The sequence below is a fragment of the Taeniopygia guttata genome, chromosome 2 (genome assembly GCF_048771995.1).
Source record: "Taeniopygia guttata chromosome 2, bTaeGut7.mat, whole genome shotgun sequence".
NCBI lineage: Eukaryota > Metazoa > Chordata > Aves > Passeriformes > Estrildidae > Taeniopygia > Taeniopygia guttata.
The window spans coordinates 130,084,903-130,110,470 of record NC_133026.1 but is presented as its reverse complement, the minus strand read 5'-3'; the positions used below and the strand labels follow the sequence as shown (position 1 = coordinate 130,110,470).

Here is a 25,568-nt window from a genome sequence, read left to right as displayed (position 1 = left end):
AAATCTGTAAGTACTTATTCATTAATAATTCATATGTGGATAGCTGTGTGGAATTTGTTGGCATTGCTTGAAGTTGCCTTGTTGAAATAGGAATTTGTCCTCGAATAAAACCCGAGCGGTTCTGATGTTCAGAAACTGAACCACTCAGTTTTGTATGCAAACCTTCCAGTGTTTTTTAGACTGGCAAGTACAGACTTCAGAATCCTAGAATGGTTCTCTCTAAAGGAACGAGAGGTCTTCTAGTCCAGCTTTCAAGCCGTGGACACAGTGATCTTTCACTAGCTGTTTAAAGCTGTAACCATGAAAACTTCCAATAATGCGGCATCCACAACTTACCTGGGCAATTTGGTCCTGAGTCTGTTGGAATTTATGTACTGTGCAGTTTGTCCTTGGCCTCCTGAAAAGGCAGTGTTGTGAGACTTGTTGCTAAAAAATTATTCTGATTGAAAACCAAATAGGATTTTTTCAAAAGTGAGTAACTATTTGTATGAACTCTGTGTGTGTGATGGTATTTTGTTTTAAACATGAAGATGAGATAAACCATCCTAAGAAAAAGTTTGGGAAGGTGCTTCAGTAGTGGATATACTTTTTCAGAGTAGTCTACTCAAAAATACATTTCTCTAAAGCATCTGGTACCAGCTGATGTTGCGCAGGATATGGGTTTTAACTGCCTGCTGATTTGAACCACTGGCAATTATTATTTACTTATTTATTTATTTAAGCACTTCTATTTGTGTTTTAGACAGTGAGTGGCAGTATTGGCAAGTGGCCTGCAAGAGACTTTCTCAAAGGAAAAATCAGTGAGCGGCATGCATAATATATTGTCTGTTCTTTGTGAGATCAACATTAATGTTTTCAGTTGCTGACATGAAGTCTTTAAATGATTCATGAAAGGGATAAATGATGGAAACTTTTTGAACTAAATATTTCCATGCTGTTTTGTTTGGAATTAGCTTTAATGGGATCTAAAAAGGTATCTAAACTGTAAATGAAGACAGTCATAATTTTATTTAAAGAAGGGATTGTTACATTAGAACTGAAATATAAATGATCAAAATACAACTTAATACTAGTATATTCTAATAGTACTTCAGCTTCCTGTGTAGAAGAGGAAGGATAACCCTGTAAGCCAGAAGGCACCAAACATTTGCTGAATTATACCATTATTTCTTATCCTTGTAAGCCAAACGGACCATGGCAGTTCTGGCAGCCAGTGAGCACTTTACTTGTGAGCCAGGGTGAATGACAGGGTCATGCTAAGAAGAAATATTTAAGTCTATTGGATGGAAAGCCCTACAAATCTATTAATGTATATGCTATTAAAGCATGAAGTAGGAAAAAGAAATGCCATTGAGGTGGGAAAGAGAAGGGAAAAGAGAGTGAAAGCAAACTTGATAAATCCCTGCAACTAATTAGTTTGTTTATTTCTGTATATTTTAAGGTGAAACATGTAGAACTGGGAACTAATTCCTGTGGACAAATAGTATATTTGCCTTAGGTCACAGTGATATTTTATCCTATTCTTAGTCTATTGTACTGTCTGATAAAACATAGTTATTTTATTTGTTGAAATGTACAAATACATGTAATGTGCGTAGAGCAGTTAGTCTCACATACATGCTGATGTTTTTAGATAATGTAAATAAATGATGCAGGAAACTGTTCTCATAATCTGGATATAAACAAATCTATAAAATAAGGCAAATGAACTTAGTGCTAGGGCTGGTTTGAAAGTCTTGGTATGAGCATAGTTTTCTGCCCTGATGTAAATGTTTTAAAAACTACTTGCCAGCACAAATATAACTAGAAGACTTTTCCAAGAAAATAATGTGCTTTGGTCATCAATCTAAGCTTTAAAAAAAGTAAATTTTAGCAGCATTATTTGTTCTGTAACTATGTATTTATGTTTTGGTTTTTTTTCTCTGGTGATGTCCATCTGTTTTGAAATTTAAAAGCTGATCTTAATTCTTTTTCACTGATGCCATATGGGAATTTAAGGTCTATCTTTGACTTTTGTTCCTGCGGGCCTTCAGTTCCGTGATCAGTCTGTGCTGGTTATTGATGTCATGTTCCAGGAATTGATAAGAAAAAATTGTCACTGTAAACCTTCAAGTTTTACATTGCATTGAATCAGGTATATTGCAAATAACTTCAATTAGACTGAATTTTGTTACTGTATACTCACCTTGAATATTACAATATTCCAAATTTACACTGTTATATTTGCTTCTGGACTTAAAGTGCTGTTTTTCATGCAAGAGGGCTGTTTGGAATTTTTGTACTACATTTCTTCTTGCTTTTTAAAAAGAAACAGTGACCAAGTAAAAGTATTCAAGCTCAACATTCAAGCACTTTTCAATATTTTCTTTTCTGTGAGTAGGAATTTTGTTTTCCGTTATTCTACTGTCCGTTTTTGATGTCTCATGATAAATTCTCAAACCGAAAAGTATGGGCCTTTGATATCAGGGAATATTAGGGACATGTATTTCTGGGGAAGTACTTGTCATGTTTTGGTTTGCTTTTTTCACTTCAGCCTTTGAAGTGCAGCTGTTGAAGCTCTGATTTGATATACAGCTCTTTTAAAAAACCCAAACTAATGTTTACTCAAACTTCAGCTTTTATATAAAATTGTTAATGTGTATCTCACACTCAGGGATCATTGTGGAATTTTGCTTTCAATGAATTCTACCAGTCTATAGTCAAGTCTCTTACACGTTTTAGTTCTTTTTAAAAGGCATGTGGCAGATGGCATAATTAAATCAGTATTTTTAATCTTAATGCTGTCAGTTTTACTTGGGGTTAAGTGATGCTTTATGCACGGCAAATGTTGAAGCCAGTAAGTGTAATCAACAAGATAATACTCATTGTGAGGAATAGTGGCATAAATAGTGGCATTTTACTTGAATAAGTAAAAATGCAGTAAAGCTCTGTAATGTATGGGTATGAGATTCCTAGTAGTGTTAATGGTGTATGGTATAAGCAGCTTTTTCATAAGGAGGCTTAACTTGTTGACTTCTTGTTCTAGCTCAGAAGTCAGAAGTATGGATCAGAATGAGAGCAAATGATGTGTTTGTTTCACCCATCTGACTGGCCAGTCCTTTTAAGAATAGTTGTTTTTTGTAGGTATTTTGTATTCCTATGATCTTGTTGCTCTTATGATAGCTTTGTTCTTTCCATGGGGAATGTTTCCTAGAAATAGGTACATGCTGGAGAGAGCTGTGTATTAAATGAGTAGTATAACTGCAGGGTGTTGTTAAAGCAAATTGCTTAACTTTTTTATTGTCCTTCACAATTGAAGATTTTATGTTGTATAATATTTATAATAGAAATTAGTTTTCACCAAGAAAAGGTGAACATTTAATTCTGAGCAAGAAGAGCTCAACATTTTTGTTATGTGGGGATACCCAGATAAATCTTAGCTTGTGAGATTGATGTGCAATGTGTACATGTTGTGAAAAGGACCTGCTGCTTACATTTTTACTGTATCATGACATTTTAGATATCATTAAGATATAAAATTACCCTGTTACTCCTCTGCCCCTTAGTAATGTGTGTTAGTGGGACGTGATATTAACAAAGGATTTACATGAACATAATTGATGATAACCTCTGAATTTACATTAGTCAGAATGAGTTGCTAAACTTAATTTGCACTAATTGAATATGTTACTTCATTTCAAATGAGTCATTTACTTTTTGTTATGAGACAATAAAATGTAAAAGGCAAATCTGTTTATTATAGCAATGCTAGGACAATGATTTCTGTCTCTAGTGGAATTATTTTCAAACAGGAGTGGTATCCAGATTGTTAAATATTAAACAGTGAACATGTAGATCATGCTTTGCATAATAACTGCAGTATCATGTTTAAGTAGATGCATTTTGGGTGACTTAAAGATTCTGGAATAGCAACAAAAAAATAAAAAGCCATCTGTTACTGTAGGCATCTGTTCTTTTGGGTTTCAAAAGAACAAATACATTAGAATAAAATAATTTTGGAATAGTAGTACTGCAGATACTGAGACTTCTGTTAACATTTATGAATGTATAATGCAGCAATTGAGTCTGTAAAAAATTAAATAGCATAAAATGGCTGAAGACTATATAGAATTAAATTAAAACTTCACTAATAAAGCCAAGCTGAGATAACTTCATTGGAAATATGTGTTTGTCCAAAATCTTGGCTGGGTTTATGCTGACTTTATTTAAGCAGTGAATGAGTTTGTTTGGAACAGTTCTCTTTCTAATTAATGGGAATTATCATATTTCATCTATTTTCAGTCATTTCTGATTCTCTTCAAAAATTTGAAAATTTTAAATTAAGTATTAATATAGATTCTTCTTGTTTTGTTTTTAATTAGTTGTTGAATATCATGAAGCATTTCTAGATGATGATAGGAAGAATGTTTTCTTAACTAAGCAAATAAGAAACTTAGGTTTCTGTGTTTGCATGGGCCATATACCCATGAGATAAAGGTATTATTGGTGCTGATAGTTTCCACACATAATTTCATTGCACTCACTTCAGGCATGGCTAAAAGGGGAGAGACTATAAAATGAATTTAATGAAAATTACATGCGTTATCTAGGTCATTTTGTGAGGACAGTGTGAACCTCAGCAGTGGAGATTTTCTGTACCTTTTAAAGTAGGTGGCTGTTAGATAAACTTCTTGTGTCTTGGGTGATTATTTACAAAAAATGAAAGGTATTTGTGTGGGTAAATATGTGGGAGAGGTATTTGCGTTAGGGATCCACAGAGGATTGTTGCCATGTCGTGGTTTGTTAGGTTTATCATGAAGCTGTTCAGAAGGGGAGTTTTTGCCAGCCTGACATTTAAACCAGAAGTGTAGTATGGGTTGCTGAGTTTTTATAGGCAAACATAACAGAACAACTTATAACACTTTTTAAAAGCTCTGTAAGTCAAATACTGATTTAACTTAATTCTGTTTCTATATTCTTATCATGAAAGGAGAATTATAACTTAATTATGTTTGTATATTCTTATCACGAAAGTAGAATTCTTTTTCTTGCAGAGAGGGGGAAATACAATGCCTGAGCAGAATGTTTCTCCAACTGGTATTGAATACAGCATCCTTTCTCTTTGAATATGTCCTTTCTTCTATTAGTGTTTAAGTAAATAATTGAAAATCAATACCAGTAATTTTTAGGCTGTAAATAGAATCAATACTTTCTGTTTACCTTAAACTGTAGGATTACTATAAGTCTATTACTCTGACTACTGATTCAAGTGTAACAAAGTGCCAGTGCTGTACTTCAGCAGCTTTGGAAAGGGAATCATGCTGTCTGACAAAGATTATATAAAGTCTTGTATCTTAAAAGAGCACAGGAAACACTCTTCTAGAACAAAAAGCTTTTTGCATTCTTACATGTTAAAAGGCTTTTATTTGTCATACTCTGAAGACAAGGCAAGAGGTCAGGCTTGAATTGCAGCAATTTATTTGAAGTTAGATAGTAAGAAGAATGGCTAACTGTACAATAGCAGATTGCATCGGAGGGTTGCAGAAGTTGCCGTTGTTGTAAGTGTTGAAGACCTGCATAGATAAACACATCAGGAACTGTTTTGGTGGAGTTAATCCCACTTGGAGCAGAGGACTGCTATGGGTGACCTGCTCCTGCAGATGTTTCCAATGGCCTTATTTCCTATGGCTTTTTAAGCTACTGCTGATGAATGATGTTTGTAATCATAGAAGATGTTGAGAACACTTAGGTTTTACAAGCTTGAGCTCTCAAAAATAGTGACATACTTTGTTTGTTTGGAGCATCAGTGTTTTGGAGGCGATAGAGCTTGAGTAACCTTAATCTATTTTGCTATTAGCAGTCAACTGTTATTTCCAAACATGAGTCTTCCTCTGGAAAATTTCAGCCAAAATTCAGACAGTAAGACTTAACCAGGTTTTCCCTCCCAAAACTTTATCGGATCCCTCCCATCTTATTTTATACCATCAAAAAATTTCAATGTGCAATTGCTTTTTAGTTACAAAATAGTTTCTCATGAGAGAACATTTCAAAATCTACTTTTTAGACAACTTTCAAAATCTTAGTATAGAGTTAAGAATGAATCTACTACACACCAAAGAGTTCAAATGCTTCCATCATCTTTTTTTTAACTCATTAGCTCAAATGACGAAAATTATTTGAGAAACTGAAGCATAGCTCTGGTATGTGTATTTGGTTATACAGTAAGTCTGTGATTTGTGCATAATTTAAAAAGAATAAAGGAAAGACATGAGTGAAGCTGATGAGCTGGGACAGTACTGCTGGTTTAAAGTAACATCTTGTTACCTTAGTAACCAGTTGTCCGTACTAATACACCTCTTTAGGATCATTGTGTAATAGCTCAGTAATGTGCATAGTTGAGAAGGAGTTTTGAGAAACTTGTAAAAAGGCAGTTGTGGCTGGACAAATTTTAAATGTTTCCTTTTTGTTCATCAAACCAGTTCAGATTCAGGTCTCTATTCTATTTTCCCTTACAGTTAAAAACCCCAGACAGGGAGGGTATTTAATCTAAGGAGTTTTTCATGTTCCATGAATCAGTGTTAGTGTCAAGGCAGTGTGCCACACCTTTGTGCGTAATGTCTGATCTCCGCACTGAATGTTCGAACCAAGGAATCCTTGTTCCAGCTTAGGGTTTCTGCAGAATTCTTTGAAATCATCTCTCTGTCAGTATCATGCAAATTTACCACTGGGAAACAAAATCTGCTCTTCTGCTCTTTGTTATGATAATTAATGCAAATGAAAAGGGCTAAAAATAAAACCTGCCTCGGGAGAGTGGGTGACTGGAAGATTGTTTTAAGTTAATTTTTATAGCTTCTTAGTTTCAAGGAGGATTTCCTCATCATGAGGTTTGGTAAAGAATGGGATGTTTTTATCAGTTGAGGGGTTTTTGCGCCAGCCTCCCATCCCTTTTTTTTGGACTCAAATGGGATCTTGTCAGATAAGATTCTAGCAGTTTAACAGAAAAAAAAAATTGGATGAGCTTAGTGACTGTGTGGGTGACTCTGAATAATCACAACACTTGTATTAGATTTCTGTGCTTCATATTTTGATCAGCAGCCAATAAGTACCATGTGTAGACTCTATATTAAGTATAGATGTTAACAATATTTCGTAAACAAAATGCTGGAAATTAAATGGCTGACATTTAATACTATTGTGCTTCATGAGGAACGGAAAAAAATCTGTGTGGTTTTAGTTTGCAAATATCTTGCAGAATTTGAAGAAAGACACTTCTGCACTAACACATTGAGTTAAAGCAGTGGCTCAAATACTTGGAGTTATTTGTTATTTTGAATTAATATCTTCAGATATATTATTAGATTTGACTTAGTGCACATAGACCAAGTCCAGGGATTGTCCAAAATACTTTGCCTTACATGTAAATTTTATTTCTTCTCTTATAACTTGCATAACTCAGAGATAAAAGGGAACTCTGTGAAACTTGAGAGCAAAATTTGTATTTCCGTAGTTTCTGAATAACTTATTATTCTCATTTACTTGTATTTTTTTAATGTATGAAAAGTATATGTTAAAATTACTGAAATGTCATTCTTTTACATTAAATCTGTGACCAAATATGCATTATAATCCACATTTACTTTTGTTTATTGCTGTGAACTAGTAGTTTTATTTTTGGTGAAAAAGGTAAGACGTGTGCATTGTAAATTTGTAATCAAACTGTTTGGAGACTTGACTTCTTAAAAAATTCACTGATGTTGTTATTTGTGGCTGGGCAGACATGTGCCTCATGGACAGTACCAGTACTTAAAAAGGCAAAAAGGTATCACCCCTATGTTTTAATCCTCTGGTGTGTGGAGGGGTACACACACGCACAACAAATCCAACAAAGCATAACAATTATTTTGACATGTTTTTATACCTACTTTATATTTTTATATGAGTAAAAATTTAAAAATAAAGCTATGCAAGCCCAGTATAGGAGGCTGCAGTTATTGGCAAACTCTTCATAAAGACTTAATCTCATACTTGCTAAAGTCAGTGGCAGAACTCCTACTGATGTCAATCTTTAAGTTTCACTGCTCAGACTGTTAAAGAAGCGACTTTCATTTGGGTGCCTAAATGTGAAACTGCATTTAGATTTTGCGGTAGAAATTTCACAACTTAGACTGTGTCTCTCAGCATTCCTTAGTTTAGGGAAAGTTCACTCCATTCCTAAGAAATAAACCATTGAAGAATTAGCACTTTTCTGGCATCTGTTTAATGATCATGGTATTACTTACATTTGGGTTTGACATTAGGAGTTGTATAGATATAAGAATAATCTAGTTATTAATAGATAACTAGATTGTACAGATATAAGAATAATCTAGTCAGATAATCTAGTATGTTGACATAAATGTTCCAGGACAGAATTGTTCAATAGGACAGCTCTAAAAGTACAGTAGCATGGTTACACTATTTCAAGAAGCTGCTTGATGCTCAGCTGAGCACCCTGCCTTCATTTCCATGACAATTTTTAGTGTGCCATAGTGAGAACTAAAACAAGTTACCTTAAACCATTTAAAAAATTTTAACTTTCTTTGCATTGCAGCAGACTAGGGTGATGGGCGAAGGTTAAGTCTGCAGCTGAGAAGCAGGAACTTTGTAACTGTGCAGACTTGACCACATGATGCTGTATGACCATACTGTAGTGCTTGTAGATGTGAATTAGGTGGAATCTTCTAAAAACATGTTTGATTTTTTCTTCTTCCCTTGTGGTGTCAATACAGTCCAGTATATGTAGTTGGTTTTTATATTTCAATATTATACTTTCAAGTAAGAATGGAGGAAAAAGTGTTCTTGAAAGACACAGACCAAACTTTCAAATTACCCTAAAAAATTACCTAGATGCAAAAAGTTCTCAGTAAAAATTATTTGTCTTGAAATGACAGCCTCTTTTATTTGTTGTGTCCTCTTTGAAGATTGTGCTTTTTGGCATGGGGAATTACTTGAAGTGTGAATGGAAGTGGAGGCTTTCTTTCTAAAGTGCAAACATTTGGGTTACTCTATGATTGCCATTAATTATAGTCCCATGGTCTAAATGCCATCCACACAGAAGAACATATATTCTACAGAGATGATGAACCACCTAAAGATGCAAACTATTATGCTGATAATGTTCATAGAGCTAGAAATACAGTATTTCCATGGTGCTTGTGATATGTGTGTGTAGGATGAAATGGGCTTTTTGTTTTGCTTTTGCAAAGTTATAGTTTTCATCACTATTTTGTCTAAAGAGTTTCCTTTAACTATTACAATACAACTATAAGGCAAGATGAAGAGATCTGTGTAAGTACACCTACATTCAGACAGGTTCATGTAACAAAGACATTAAATTTCAAACTGAAACTAAGGCTTGTCCTTTTATATTTTTTTCTGTGGCTTAAAATTTGGCAAGATGTGTACAGATCAACTAAACACAGAGCAACTGTGTTTAGTCCACCTTCAGTGCTACTTTAGAGAAACAGAGAAGGAATTGACAGGAGTGTGCTGGTTGTAGTGCAGTTCAGTGTGTAGATGCTCAACTGTTTCATTTGTTGTCTTGACCTGTTTAACTTCCTTGTCATGGGATTTAAAGACCTAGTTTGCATGATTGTTCTCCCTTACATAAAGTTTTGAATAGTCCTTTTGAAGGAATGATGTTATGGCCAAATAATACATCTTTTGCTTACACTCAGCGGTTAACGGGATTTAAATCTAAAATTTTGCAGTGCCTTTTTATTTAAAAAAGAAAACTAAAAAGCTTAAGTCCCAAACAGTTTTCAGAGTAAAGAATATTTGCAGAGAAAAAGAGATGGAAAAGAGCTGAATCCCCTTTGAAGGGGATTTCTAAGGGATTTAGGGAGAGTGGTTGGTGGAGGGAGGCCGAACTCCATGTTATTTACGCATCCCTCTGAAACTCAAGAGCCTTGTTTTCTTCTCTCTGTGGGCTGATGACTCTATAGCAACAGACCAGTGATTATCTCAGAGGTGGGCTAGTTCAAAACTACAGGGGAAAATAGTGACATTGGAAACAGTGGTTAGTTTGAAACTACCTGACCTGTTTTCCATGTTTTAAAGAGCTGTTGCTGTGGCAACAGCAGCTCACCGAGGATGAATGCTGTGAAGTTTCAGCAGTTCGGCAGTCGTGTGTGCTTGGAGAGGCTGGATTGCTTCCAGCATCAAAGTGTGCTCCCTGCACCCACCTTTTTTACAGATTCCTATGCTACCCTAGAATTAGCACAGATTTGTTAGAAAACATATTTTCCAAACCCTGCTGAGCATTTTATTAATTTAGCTTGATTTCAGTTAATTTCTTCCTTTGTACGTCTCATCTCATTGTTGCTTCCCAAAATAGAACATTTCCAAAGAACGATAGTACCCTGTGGTCCTCATACTGTCCTGTCACCAAATACAATGGTAATTTTCTTTTGCAGTTCCATATCCCATGTTATGGAAGTCAGCAAACATAAGCTGTTAGACCATAGGTTAAGGAGAAATTAATTCCAGAGCTGAGACACATTCATTGAAAAATTACCTGACAGTTCTAATTGAATTGCTATCTGAAATTCCTCTACTGCTGGCTGTTGCCATTATAACATGTGGTGGTGAGAGGATTTTGCACATGCCAGTTCAAGACACTATTTTACAGTTTTAAATTGATGCAGTGAACTTCACCTGGCATCCAGAGTATACTGTGCTGCTTGTGAGAGCTGTCACTTAGAAGGTGGACAGCAGTATAGTATGATAACAAAAAGGTTTGGTTAATAGAGGCATAATATAATTTTCAATTTAGGGCATTTTTCATGTTATGCTATTAGAAGAGTGGTTGTAACATGACCCATGTTTAAAAAAAAATATGTTCTTGCCAAGCACAAATTTCAAGAGGAAGACCTTGTTTTTACTGCTGTCTGAATTGACAGGAGTAGCTGGGACCCCAGTAAAGCACCTTAGTGAAGAGTAATACTGGAGCCTTTGCCTTACTGAGTGGAAGCTATGACAGAGTAGAATACTCTAGCTAGCTGCTTTTTTTTTTTTATTCCCCAAATCTATTGGTATTATTTTGGATTTGCCATGGATTGAAAGTCTTCCTTCACCTCTAACAAGCCGATTATAAGCCCAAATATGAAGGAGAATGTTCATCTGTGATCTTCAATTTGTTGGTTACTACTTCACAAAAGTAGTATTTGTGAAGGGTTCTCAGCTAATCTTATTAAATGCAAAAACGAGTTTAAAAACTGTGTTCAGAAGCTGAAATCAAATGGTCAAAAGTTAAGGAGTGGTGCATTTATGATCATTTGACCCTTTATGGGCCCATTATTTAACTGAGTTTTAACCCATAGTCATGTAGTTAAAGAATGTGTTAGGGTGCTGTAATTAGGAAAAAAAGCAAAATTAAGGTTGCCTAAGGAACTGTAATATTCTTCCCTAATGTCTTTCAAGTATTTGACTTAACATTCTATCACAATTTTATATAAAGGATCACAGAATGTAATTTCATATCAATTTTAAAAGGAAAAGGAGGGAGAAATGCTACGCTTAGTCCATGCACACATAAAAGCCTTTCATTACACAACATCAGTTAGGTCTAAGCCCTGAATTGCTAACCACTGATACCCAGATCACCTGTGCTGACTGGCAGAGAGAGGAAATCAAAAGGAGGAATAGACTACTGTGAGCCTGGAAGGAGGGAACAGAGAATACAGCAAAACAAGGAAGATCACCTTAGTCTTTCTGCTGGTCATGAGGTAGGATTAATATGAGCAGATGCTTTACTCTGAGCAAGACACAAATGCTTTTGACCGCCAGTTGTTGTGGCAGAGAGTCTGTCCAGCCTGGCCTTCATGTAATAGAGCACGTGTGACGTGACGGAGTTGCCCAGTAGTAGATGTATTTTAATGCGTACTGAGATGAGAATAGGAACTGAGAAGGTAAGATGTGAAATCATGTATCAATTATTTCTGCTTCCATTAAAGTGGAAGTAGCCTTAAAATGTTTTTTTAAAAGGGAGTTGGGCTATTTGGTCCTTAAATGTCCCTTTGAACTCAAACCATTGAATGATTCTGTGAGTATGTGTATATGGCTCAGAGAGCCATTTGTAGCTGTGTAAAAAAGCACAGGCAGCAGGTCCAGGGAGGTGATTCTTTCCCTCTACTCAGCTCTTATGAGTCCTTCCTCAGCTGAAATACTGCATCCAGTCTTGGAATCCTCAGTGCAAGAAAGATTTGTGGATTTGTCATACTGGGTCCAGAGGATGGATGCAAAAATGATCAGAGGGAGGAAGGGCTGAAAGAGTTGGGGTTGTTCAATCTGGAGAAGAGAAAGCTTTGGGGAGGCCATACTGTGGCCTTTCAATATTGATGGCAGAGTTCTTAAAAAAGATAGAGACTTTTTACCAGGGCTTGTAGTGGAAGACAAGGTGCAATGACTTTAAACTGATTCAGTGAGCTGCAAGTGCTTTTTTGAATGGAAATATTATAAGGTTGCTGAGACACTGGAACAGATTGCACAGAGAACTTGTGGATGCTCCATCCATGGAAGTGTTCAAATATTGGATGGAGCTTTGAGCAGCCTGATCTAGTGGGAGATACCCTTTCCTATGGCAAGGGTGTTATATCATAGATATTCTTTAAAGTTCTCTTCTAACACAAATCATTCTGTGATTCTATGAGAACTATGAGGAGGGAAGGAATGGCAACAAGGAATTGTTATGGACTGTCCATAACTGCTCATCCTCCATCCCTCTGTGTTGTTGGGGGAGTAGTGGCTATGAGTAGCAGAGTCTGTAATGAAGGAGTGAAGTCAAGCCTGGGAAGGGAAAGAGTCCAGGTGTTGCTTCAGTGTTTTTCTGCTGTTGGTTGGTTCTCACTACACAAATCTATTTATATTGGCAATAAATTAAATTTACCCCATGTCAAGTAAGTTTTACCTGCGATGGTAAATGGTAAACAATCTCTCTATCTTTATTTTGAGATACAAGCTTTCTCATTCTATTTTCTCCTCCTAGCCTCAGAAGAAAAGGGACAGAGTGAGCAGTTGGGAGGGCATTTGGCTGTTAGCAAGACTTAACCCACCGTACCACTAAGACTCATTAGATCAATCTTCTGTAGCTAGAAACTCATCTTCATCTCTGATATAAGAATAAGTTTTCATGCTCTGTATCAGGTCTTCTCTCTCTTTTCCTGATACAGCACTTCTGTTGTGCAGTCATAGCTCAGTAACTAAGAAGTGCCATTGCAGATGGCTCGCTTTATTGGAAAGAGTGCCAGGTCTGGTTCCCCCTCAGTGATCTAAAGCACAAATACCATCTGTCCTACAGTTAAGATCACTTCAGTGAGTTTCTACATAACTGCTCACACATACCAGATACAGAGAATCAGTCTAGCTGCTTTTTCATTTCTTTTTTTGGAGCTGTCCTCAAATTGCCCCATGACACATGTACAGAAGTACTGCTTCCAAATTCCTACTCATTAAAGTTGTCAGCTTTCTCTGGAACTTCTCAGAAGAAAGCCTTGTCTGCAGTACAAGGGCTACAGGGTGGTCTGAATGCATTTCTTGGCCACTGGAGTGACTTGCTGTCCTTGGAATTGTGATTGTCAGAGCTGGCTCGGAGCTTTCTTGGTATTTTGCAATAGCTAGGTGTTTGGCAAGTAGGTACACTGGTGAATGTCTCAGTCTTACAGCTGGTGATGTTCATGAGGCAGGCACATGCTTTGTTCCATACACCCAAAGGGTAGTTGTGGTTGAAGCAATTGGTCCCACCTGGCCCATCTCACCATGTTCTCCAATGTGGTAATTGAATCTTAGGAAGACCATACACAAAGCAGTAATTTCTGTGAACAAAAAAGGAGACTTGAGATCTTTATGCTCTGCAGAAAATGTGATTATATGTGGAATTGATATATCTATATAAGACTCGTATTTACTAATCCTCATAATATTGGGTAATGGGGACTAGGGAATTTTGAGTAAACAGGCTTCAGAAAGATACTCAAGCCAGTTCTCTGGGACTTAATGAGATGCTTAATGGGCCCATTTTTGCCCTGATAATGAAGAAGAAATATTTTTTATTAGGTAAATAAATATTTTTATCGTGATCTCGTTTATCCACAGGGTCTTATTTGGATACCACTTTAATATGCTAGTCACAGTCATTTTACTCATCTTTTTCTGGTAACTTTATTTACAGAGTTACAAAATATTCCAAGTTGGAAGGAACCCAGCAAGGATCATCGAGTCTAACTCTTAAGTGAATGGCCATATGGGGATCAAATTTGCAACCTTGGCAATATTCACACCATGCTCTAACCAACTGAGCTAATTTTGGGTTGATTATTGGTGATCCTTAGAAAGTTACAATAAAAGACCTAAGTTATCCCAAGCTTCATGAAGGCAGTTTTTATTCTACAGTCTCTTCTCCATGATAACAGCTAATTTTGAGTTTTCAGGCTTACTATCACGGGACTTTCATTGCCTGATGCATTGTCATTCCAGATTCTGGAAAGTCTCCTGATCCTACACTGATCCTCTGAGAACAGCCATATCAAAAAGTGCTCAGAAGTTCACTGTATCTACACCCACAGCCAAGTGAACCAGTTTCTGTGGGTGGTGGCCAGCTTTGTACTCTATGTTTTAAGGGGGAGGTCTCCTTCCCCTTGGTCTGAATAATTTTTTGAAAACAAAAAAAGCAGTTATTCTTTGGGCACTCTTTGGGAGTACACCTTGTTCCTGGAATGGGTTCATTGTGTTCTTCAGCAAAATTTCCCAGTAGGAAAATTCATAATAAGAGTTTTCTGGCTGATCTAATGAACCAGCATTTTATTGAGACTTTAATGTTACCTTTACATCCCCTTATAGATCATCTCTCTAAGCTCATGGCTGTGTGATCACTCCTTCAATTTTTTAATTCTTTGAATTCAAATAATATTTTTTAGTGATTGACACATACTTAGTAAAAATATATCTTGAGTTATTCTGGCTTTCTTTATTTTGGGAAAAACTGTGTAAGTTTGCATTTTATGTGATTCCTGCAATGTGTGACTCAAGCCAGGAAATCGCCCTGCCTGTATTCTTACCAAAGTCACACACATCTGAGACACCAGTTTGGTTTTTTTTTTAATATGGACAAGAAAGTATAGAAAAATAGTTCAGCTTATCAAAAAGATGGCAAAAATGCCAATGTGTGTGGTGATTTCCCTACAGGGAGATAGTGTGCTAGCATGCTGGGTCAGGATCTACTGCAGCAGGGCCAAAGGTGTGATTCATGTGTATCCACCTGAGCACAAGTGTGCTTTGAGATGTGAGAAATGTGTCTATCCCTGAGACTTGCAGATTTGTCCCTATAAATTCCATATGTGCTTGTGCTTTTTTGTAAGCATGGTACCATCACTGGGGGCTTCCGTGCATAATGTGGCTCAAATGGTTTTAAGTACTGCTTTCCTTAAGGTTTTACGTATCCTCATCAGTCAGAATCAGTGGGTTCAGCTTAGAAAGGAACTTCTTCAAGTAATTGCATTAATGTGTATATTCCTAACTCTCTATGAGGTCTCATTAAAAGTTACTGGGGGTTCTGGATGTGAGGAACCAAGGACACATGTTTACCCGTTGGTACCTCACATATGCAGCCCCCACAGCATAACATAGCATGCATACACCTGTCAGTATTTCAACAACCAAAAAACCCCAATCTTTCTAGGGTTGTGCACATAGTATCACATTTCAAGGGCATTCTGGTTACTGCTCAGTAGCTTATTTTAGGTGCTGCTGTATATTATTATTTATAAAAAAGAAAAAAGGCCCTTTGGGAATTAAACAGCAAATTTCAGGAAGGATACTTTCTTTTGCACTCATCCACTAGTGTAATGAGATAAGAATTAAGAGAGAAGAAAATGTAAATTCAGAAGAAACTTCCATTTGAGGAATAGTACATCTAAATGTGTGGGTCTTTGCATAACAACCACTCAGTTAAGTTTTGGGGCTGTTAATTTCACACACTATTGCAAGAAAATGAAAATAATAAAACCACCATGAGGCTGGTGGTAACACTGGAAACTGTAATGCTTTGTTATCTTACTGCCAGGTTTATGGTTTTGATTTTCTATTTGGGCATTTAGAAGAACTAGAATTCCTGTTCAGTAGTATGGCATTCTGGGACAAAGACAAAAGGAGAAACTTCAGCAGCAATCAAAATTAGGGGAAGGCTCAGGCTGCAGTTATTCTCCATGGCAATACAATCTAATTGTAACCATATTAGAGAAGCAGATTTGTGGAGGTAAATAGTTGTGTAATATGTTGAATTAAACATTTACATGTTAATATGACTAAAGAAGACATTTACATTCTCTTATTTCAGCAGCTATTGATATTTTGGTTAAAACTAAATTTTTTTGGATTGCCATACAGTAAGACAAAAAGAAAGACTAGAAAGAAGACGGCTCTTGAAATTGATTAGAAGGTGGTTGGAGTTTTTTTTTGAGAGGCTGCTTTGTTTCTGTTGGAATTGTTGCCAAATCCCAGTCACCTGATAACTCTGTAAGTAAAATATGTAGTCAAAACCTGTTCTGCACTTTCCTATGTAAGAGGAGAGCATTTGCAACCTTTGTTTTAAGTGGTTTTTCTTGCCTCTTGTTTCCTCTTGCTGGTATACAAACAGATTGACTTTGCCTCTTCATTCCACCCTTTCATTCACTAGAAATGGTAAGCACAACACAGTGTGGTACCAGTTAATGAATGAATGGTTAGATCAAATAATTTGTATGAAATGAATTCCTGCCAACTGTGATTTATCATGTTTTTTGGTATGGACTCTGAAGATTTTTTAGCCAGTAATTTGTACCTATCAACTATTTTAAGTTTTCTTATATCTGTAAGGTCTATCTCTGGTCTTGCCTCTCTAAGAATACCCAATGACACTCTTTGACACTCTCATCCCTCTTTCTTTGTGAGTACCAGGTTTCTACCTCTAATTCAGCAAAGCATTAAGTTAGCTTGCCTATGTTATTTATGTTGTAATTTATAAATTGTGTCTATAATAACACTTCTTTAGTCAAGAGTCTATCTTCAGGTATGTGGAGAAATCTGCAGTCTCAAGAGCAGTTTGCTCCTGCCACTAAATTGTGAGTAGACAGGGTTACTGGGAAAACACCTTGCATTTGAGGAAAACTTGATCCTGGTGCTAACTTGTGGGCAGGCAAAGTTTTTCCAAAATCATGTATCTAAATACACTACTGTTTGAGGATCATTGATTTCTGACCTTATCTCTTTGGAGCTTTCTAGAACAATCTAGAAAAATGGACTCTTTAAGTTGTTAGAAAAGAATTATACATGTTCTTTTCCTCCTTCAAATTCAAAGCAGAAAGGTCCAAAAATATCATAAATAGATGGTTTTCTGGCAAAGTATATAAAAGTTGACCTGTGTAGACTATCGTGGTTATTTGTGGTCTTTCAAAATTTTTATTTCAGATAAACTTGAGTTTCACTTTGCCTTTATGTTGTAAATGAGAGATAACATAAAGAAAACATTAAGCACAAAACCACACAAATCTACTGGTAATATCCAATACAATATACAAAACAAGAAAAATGCTTTATTCTTTCAGTGGTTTTTGAGCTCCTTGTACTTGGGATGTGTTCACATGGTAATTTAAATTTGAACATATGTGGAAGGTTGTCCTAAAGTAAATTAGCAACTAAATATTGATTCCAGTAGTTTATTTTCTTACATTTATTCTGTTATTTTTATTTAGTAAGGTAGTTATTGTGCAAATTATTATTCATCTGCAAAGTGAGAGATTAAAATTCCTTACTAAATGATCTTTTCAGTATCCCTACTAAAGTAGATGTGCTACCAAGTACATTTTCCAGATTAGCTTAACATGTCTAAATTGAAGGTACTTCCATTACTTTCCTTGGGGGGGGGCTGTGTGTTTTATAGATCTGACAGCTAAACAATCTTTTTTTATATTCGGTTTAAAATTTTATGATCTTATGCATAGCTAAAGCTCCTTGAACAATCTTCAACAATTCCTACTCCTCCAAGGAGCAGTAACTTACTCAAGTTATATAGGTTACTAAATCTTCCCTTACGTGTCTGCTTTAGGGAGAATATTGTACAACTAGAACAATATATATATATATATGAGTGTTTAAATACCCATGCCAGGAATGATTAAAAAGATTTGGCATTCATGGCTGCTTTAAAGATCCCTGAAACACAACCAAGTTATCAGTAGCAGTAAGGAATATGATCGGTTCCCCCGTGTGTCAATTCTGTATGTGCCTCGTGAGCATTCACAGGTGGCAATAGCTGGTTCTCGGCAAAGAGGACATCTGTCAGCAGAACACTAATTTTATACTGTGACAAGTCATCCCTGGCTCTGGAACCATAGCACAGGAAACCCTTGTAAAAACCCTTACAAATACTTTGACAGCAGCTAAGGGAGATTAGTTGGGCTGTGTGTCATCTTCTTGAAGGAGCTACTTTTTCTCCCTACAGTTGAACAGACTCTAGACAGAAAAAAGCTTTTTGAGCTGAGGTTTTTTTTGGGTTTTTTTTGGACACAAAGACAGAATAATGTCAAATGAAAAACGACCCAAACAAAAGCCTTCTGTTGTTTCATGTGTAAGCTGTTTTTAGATACCATGTAAATAAATTATTGGTCTCACAGAAGGAAGAGGTTAGCCACTGGCAGACAGCAAGGAATTTATCCTCAGGGATGCTGCCAGGTTTATTAAAATAATTAAGTATTCTAGAAAGCAGAGATGGACCCATTATCTTCAGTCTCAGTGTGTCATTCATGTAATTTGGTGGTTTGTAGGAATGCTTTTTTATAGTGGGTGATTTCTTCCTTGGAGTGTATTGTGAGATCTTATTCCTAGTATTAAGGGCTTTAGAGAACAGAGTATCTACTATTATACATATCTGGAGATTGGTTAATTAAATTCACTACTATAAGTATGAATGCCAACTTAAGGAAACAGGGTTTGAAACTTTTAAGTTCATCTCTTTGTTCCAGTACAAAAGAACAAAAGATAATAGGGATAAATTTGCACTAATTTTTAGGATTGTGTTCATATTTTCACTATAGATTTGCCTTTCTTGCAATATTTTTGACAACTATATTGTGCTGTCATTTGAATTATAATTAACTATGTGCTTTTAACAATTCAGAGACTAAATAATGTCAAGTTTTTTTGATCAGATTGAATTGAACAAAAAGAGTATTTTAATTTGCCTGTATTATGCCTGTGAAATGATGATTTTTATTTTCATTTTGCTATTTAGGGAAATAATCTTCAGGAGAAACTATCATGGTTTTCAATTTGTAGTTAAACTGTATTGTAACTATTTGTGCCCATTAATTTCAGAGTTTGTGAGAACTCAGCTATAGAGCATTTTGCCCTACATAGTCTCAAGACTTTTCCCCAGATTACCTTTTTAACTGCTGGTGTTGATTTTATTCCCCTGTGCTAATGTAACATGCCTGTTTGCTCCAGGTTGCTTGTGTTGCTAACATTGTTTGATGGACAGGGTTATTTTCATTTCAAAGTAGCATAGCCATACTAGATCTGAAGAGAATAAAATACTGTTTGAATTTATGACAGGTTATTTTTGTAATATGTTAGTGGATGCCATGTTTGTGTGTTTGGCATATGGCCTATGTTGTGAAAACAGGATTTTCTGGTAGAGCTAAAACAACATAATTGCACTGACAGAGACCTTTTGGTTGAGAGACCACAGTGAGAAGGATTCAAATCTGAGTATTTATTCAAGGACTTCCTTAATTATAGTCTAGCAGTGGAAAAAAATTAATAAATGCTGTTGTTAGGAGAATGATGACAGAGAAACAGAAAGTGAGTGATTTCACAATGAGTTTGTAGCAGATCTGGAATAAGACACAGGAGTCCTGCCATCAGGTCTCATGTGAAGTATAAATTCTGCTCACTCACATGTATCTCTTCTTCATTTTCTATGATGTATTACTTTGTGACAAATCACATTTAGATGATATCCCCTCCTGGGCAGTTTGCTATGTGTCTGTGTCAGGCAGTGGAGTCTTGGTTTGGATGCTATTGCAGTTCAGTTAAATAATTAGTGATATATATAATTATTTAATCACAGTCTATTACATATATGGTTTATGTGGTAAAATATTTTGTTACTATTTAATTTATCTTAATATATTTATTGGATTCTGTCAGTGAGGTATTAACATTTTCTCCTTTAGATAATCACTGTTATTACTAGTTTGCCAGCCAAGTAAATTAAGTGATGGATATTTGTCAATATTCATGGCAACCCTGAATATATTTGCTTATCTGTATAGGATACTTTTATATGGATTAGTTGAAAACTATTAATTGGTGAAGAATTATTGTTTTCAAAAAACACTACCTAGTCAGACCTAATATACATGCAAAACACTAACTTTGTAATTTATGTTCAAAACATTGGCAGTGTCAGCAGTAACAGTAATCTGTTCCCATGCTGAAACATCGTCAAAATCTCTAATAACCAACTTCTCTGCCTTTGTGTGCTGGAGTATTCTGTTTTGGAAGTATGCTGTGTTTAGCAGTAAGGAACATAGACCACTATTGTGTGAGTACATCTTTGAATGTGAAACAGCCAATAGTTTGGGAGATCTTTGTTAAGCATGCTCAAATTGTAATTCCTCTGCTTCCTTAATATTGTTATTCATATAATTTACCTCAAATGCACTTCACATTTGCTGTTCTGACATGCTTAGGTGGGAAGTTCTAGAGCTGTAACAATAATCAATATAAAATGATACATGATCTGGTTATATTGCAGAAATTTTAGGCCTTTCTGAATTTTGAGTAGGCATTATATTCTGTTGACTTTAAATCCCAGATGCTTTAATAAATGTGCTTCTTAATATTACTTGATCACAACAAGTAGGATTAAAAAGGTGTGCGAATTCATTATTATATTGAAATATTCTTCTAAAACAAATCTGTCACTGAAACTCTTCAACACGACTGAAAAGAGAATTAAAGCAAATATTCAGTTTCAAGCAGATAAGTAACCACATTACAGCAGTAGAATCCCCAATGTATTTAACTAAGTTTCTGGTATTAGAACCCTTTGTTGCCTCTTTTGCGGCATGTTGTCTTGGCTATCGCATTGTGTTCCCTTTGTTCATAGTTGCAATACTCAAACAAAATCACTACAAATAGTTGCTTCAGCTTCGACAAGCTGCTGCTTGACAAATCTAGATCTGATATAGTCTAATACATTAAACATATAAGTAGTGCAGACTTGGTGTTTACCTATAGAACTGTTTATGGCGCTATTGAAATCTAAAAGGGATTTGCATTAGTAATGAGGAAAGCCATAAAGGGTGTGTACAGATGTTTCCTAATGCAATAAGTCTGTTGCTCTAAAGGTATATGATCACATTTGGAAAATCGCTATTGCATGTCTTGGCAGTTCGTTAAAAACTGAAAACTTAACCATTATTTTGATAGACTAAGTTCAAGGTCACCCTTTGTTTAAATGATGTTTTGTTTTCTGTAATTAGACCATGCCAGGTGTATTAAGTATGTAATTAAAACCAGAAGGTTTGACTAATTCCGAGTAAATGAGAACAAAATACAAGGTCATTATTCGTCTCTAGTGAGACTCCAGAAGAACAGCGCACATGGAACTGTTTATAAAACATTTTGCATGGTCAAAAATTCCTTTGGGTTGCTGTCCATGGCTTTTAAATTAAACTGCTCACAGATTTTTACTAAAGTACCTGTAGCATAGAAATGTATTCCCATGCCTAGTGTTGAATTGGAATGGAAATAAAATATATATGATGTATAATTTTATGGCATAGATTTAAAAAAGAGAAAAGAGATTATAGGAGAGCCTTAGAGGCAGTCTGTTACTAGGGTGAACATCCACTGACAGGCACGATGGTACTGAGCAACTTCTTCAAAGCATCACAAATAATACCTGAAAGGGAATGGCTACTTTTGTAGCCATTAGTGAGGTGAATTTCTTGCACTGTAAATACTTAGTGTAGTACAACAATGGCAAATTTCCTTCACTGTACAGAGTAATTAAACCTTAATGGAAACAGAATTCATGGTGATATTCATTGCTTCTTGATCTCTGACCTCCCCTGAGGCCCTGTATGGGGGCTCCCCAGTATGGAGCTGGAGTGGATTTGAACTATGGATCTGACCATTTCAGGGCAGAGGAATTTGGAATTTGGTTACCCCAGGGGGACTTCTGTGGTCTTCCATCTTCCAAGGTTAGAATTTTTTTTTTTTTCATACTATGTATATTTTTGGGAAGAGTTGAAAAGAAATAGAATAAAGTGTGTTGCTTCAGTTTCCTATTTGCAAATGAAATCCCTTAGATTTGTCATACAAAATTTAAAACGGTCCAAAGTTATTTAGGCTAGTTCTTACAAAAGTGATAGGTGTTTGGCACTTGGGGATTTTGTGAGGGTTTATGGGGAGTTCAGTTTTTTGGGTTGTTTTCTTTTGGGGATTGTTTTGTTGTTGTTGTTGTTTTGGTTTAGTTATTTGAGGCGTGGGTTGGTTTTTCTCCTGCTGTTGTTCTGTGTTGTTTGGTTGTGTTTTGTTTTAGTGGCTCTTTTTTTAAAACGAAATATTAGATTCATGCTATAAATACCATAATTTGAAATATTATAAATTTACCTCACTGAATTCAGGTGAAACAAAGAATATCTATCTATACTTTGCTATTTTGAATATTACTATGCAGTTAAAATTAAAAGAACTAACTTGTTTGTGCCATGTTTTCTTCAGACTACAGTGTCTGAAGAAAAGACACTGAAAATGCTTCAGAAAAGTCCTGAAAATGCTTTTCAGTGAGAGTATCAGTATCTTCACTCTGTTTAAGGGTAAGTAGGAACTGAAGAGAAGTGTCTTCGAGAAGCCAGCCATGTATAAATGCAAGAAGCACTCACCAGAAGCAAGTTGCTGAGCTTCATGCTTATGCCTTGTTTCCTGAGGGAGGAAATTCAAAATGCTTACACCGAATATCAGGACAATTCCTTTTGCCATTTCTTTTTCTTTAGAGGTAGGATCAGAATTTCAGCAAGCCTGGAAACTGTGACAAATGACTTAGCATGAGGGGATAAGTCTTAAATCTTCTGTTTATATTCCATTATCTCTTCTAGAACTTAGGCTTGTTAAATTCTCAGATGAGGAAGGAGTACCATGGTGTTGTTGGGCTGGTTTAGTTGTAGTTATGGGAATGTGATAATATGATAATGTTTGGCATTACTTTCATGTCAGATGGCTGCTTATTTTTCTAAAGATACCCTTATTTCTTTCCATGGATTTGCATTCTCCATGCTGACGGCTGCATAATCAATCCTGATTCCTATTGTCTGTTTTTATTCCTTAATCTTATTTTCTACTTTAAATGAATTCATTATTTTTGCAGTTTGTCCTGACAACCATGGATCCACAAAAGTATTCAAATCTTGGAACCTGCTGCCAATCAATTTCACTGCATTCTTATTACATGATAATCCTTCATTTAATCCAGAAAATAAAGCAAGTGGTCCAAACTGTAAATTGTGAAGTCTCTCCCAAAAAGCAAGCAAAGGTGGTGGAATGCTGTGTGGCACTGGTGTGACCCGCAGCACATGCGGGAGCTGCTGTGGTGGGTGGTACCTGCAGCAGCTGCCCAGGCTCCTGCAGCCCGGGGCAGCGGGAGGGGACACTCACAGCCGCCCTGCATGTGTCCATCCCCTGCAGACACTGCTCTGCTGGCATCCAGCGGGGCTCTGGCAGGGGCTGGGGCCGGAATATGGAGTCCCTTTTGCAGATGTGGCTGTTGGTGTCAAAGCCATGGGAATCCTCTATTCCCAAACCATGATTTGTAGAATGAAGACCAGAAATTTTCAGCTAAAAATCAAAATGAGTGCCTGATGATTAAACCTACTGCGTCAGGAGTCTGGTAATCCTGCCAACTGCTTTTGCAGGATTGACTGCTTTGAAAACATTAAAAAACACCCCAAAGCAAGCAAATAAACACACACACACACACACACACACACACACACACACACACAAACACACACACAAAAAAAAAAAAAACCAAACCAAAAAACACAACAACAAACAAAAACCAACAAAAAACAAACAAAAAACCCAACCAAAACCAAACATCACCACCCCCAAGAAAACCCCAACTAGCTGTCAATCTGGAATGCAGTATTCCTGAAAAGATAGAAACATATAGCATAAATCATAATTCAAGCAAGATCTGTATTGTCTACTATTATCAACAGTACAAGTTTCTTCAACTGAGCAAAGGTGAAAGATTAAAATAAGAGATTCAATTTCTGAAGTCAAATGAAAATATGTTTGTGCTTGATACAATGGGAAATAGCTTAAAGAATACTTTGTTCTTAAGAAAGAAGGAAAGAAAGAGAGAAAAAAAGGTATTTTAAAGCTTCCAAGGACTTTGTAGGCAGGTGGTTGACAACTGAATAAGTGTCAGGTGTTTAAGTGAAAGCTGCCTGTCTTAGCCATATGGGGTTTTTTAGGACTAGTTGTATTTTGTCTGATTATGCCATCAAACTTCATGGTTTGTTCTGCCTTATACTCACCTAAGCACATGTACCTGTTGCCAGACAGTCCATGTTCACAACTGACCTTTCAGGGTATTTAGGTAGAATTGTTGTGTTCAATGCATTCATGAACATGGAATATCTTCTTTTATTCATGAGTAATATCTTGTATCCTTGATTTATTCTTCGAGGTTTTCTCCTTGTTGTGGTGTTTGCTACATTTGTACATAAAAAAAGCATATGTTGATTTTGAGGACCAGAGTACAGAGTAAGAATTACTGTTTTTACTACCTTTCTTAGTAGCAGCCATATCTACTTGTAAAGCAGGCAAGAGATAGAATTTTGCTGTAAAGGCAGCAAAACTTCGTATCAGGTTAGGGAAATCTACAGGAGACATGCCAAGAGTTTGTTAAATGTCTTAAGACTAGTTTGGGTAAATGTCAGGCTCATGCTGACACTGGTACTTTACAAGTTATCTGTAGGAATCATTAATGGAGTATTTCCTGACTGTTCTGTACCAAAATTTCCTTTCTATTTCTTCCTTCTAGAGTAGTTATACCAGGCAACTTCACATTTAAAGTATAGGAGGGCTTCTACTTTTAGTCTGTGGGAGGCTTATGTTAAGAAGTGACATCTTACTTTTAGAGTATACATATTTAAAGGTTAAACTCAGCCATGTTCAGTCAGAGCTTTGTCACTAACAGTAGCTGTGTAAGACTTGTTCTAATTTTTAAATTTTCAAAGCAGCCACCTGAAATTAGTTGAATCCTTTAAATTAGCCCAAATGTCATGATGATTTGGTACAGGGAATCTAAATACAATTGGGCTGCATTTCAAACTTTGCTTTTGGAAGAGCCATCTGCCTTGCAGGATAAGCGCTGTGATAACTCATTGTGTGGTCCTGGGCCATGCACTATGCTGGATGACAGTGGGTGAGAACCTCCCTTTCTCCTCAGCCTTTGGTTTCCAGTTCAGGTGGGGAATAATCAATCGTAGCTGGTCATTTTA

At 36.1% G+C, this 25,568-nt stretch overlaps 1 protein-coding gene across 3 annotated transcripts in view; it reads left to right on the top strand.

The window, feature by feature from the left end:
* Nucleotides 1-25,568, top strand: part of STK3 (serine/threonine kinase 3) — a 174,474-nt gene that overhangs the window by 83,285 nt on the left and 65,621 nt on the right. Inside the window, exon 11 of one of the 3 annotated variants that reach the window (XM_072924849.1) lies at nt 743-24,047. The exons of the other annotated variants lie outside the window; for them this stretch is intronic. Within the exon in view, the coding sequence (XP_072780950.1) occupies nt 743-817 (75 nt within the window). The 3' untranslated portion in view covers nt 818-24,047. Of the gene's footprint in view, nt 1-742; nt 24,048-25,568 lie in introns of those variants that run through there. 3 annotated transcript variants of the gene reach the window in all.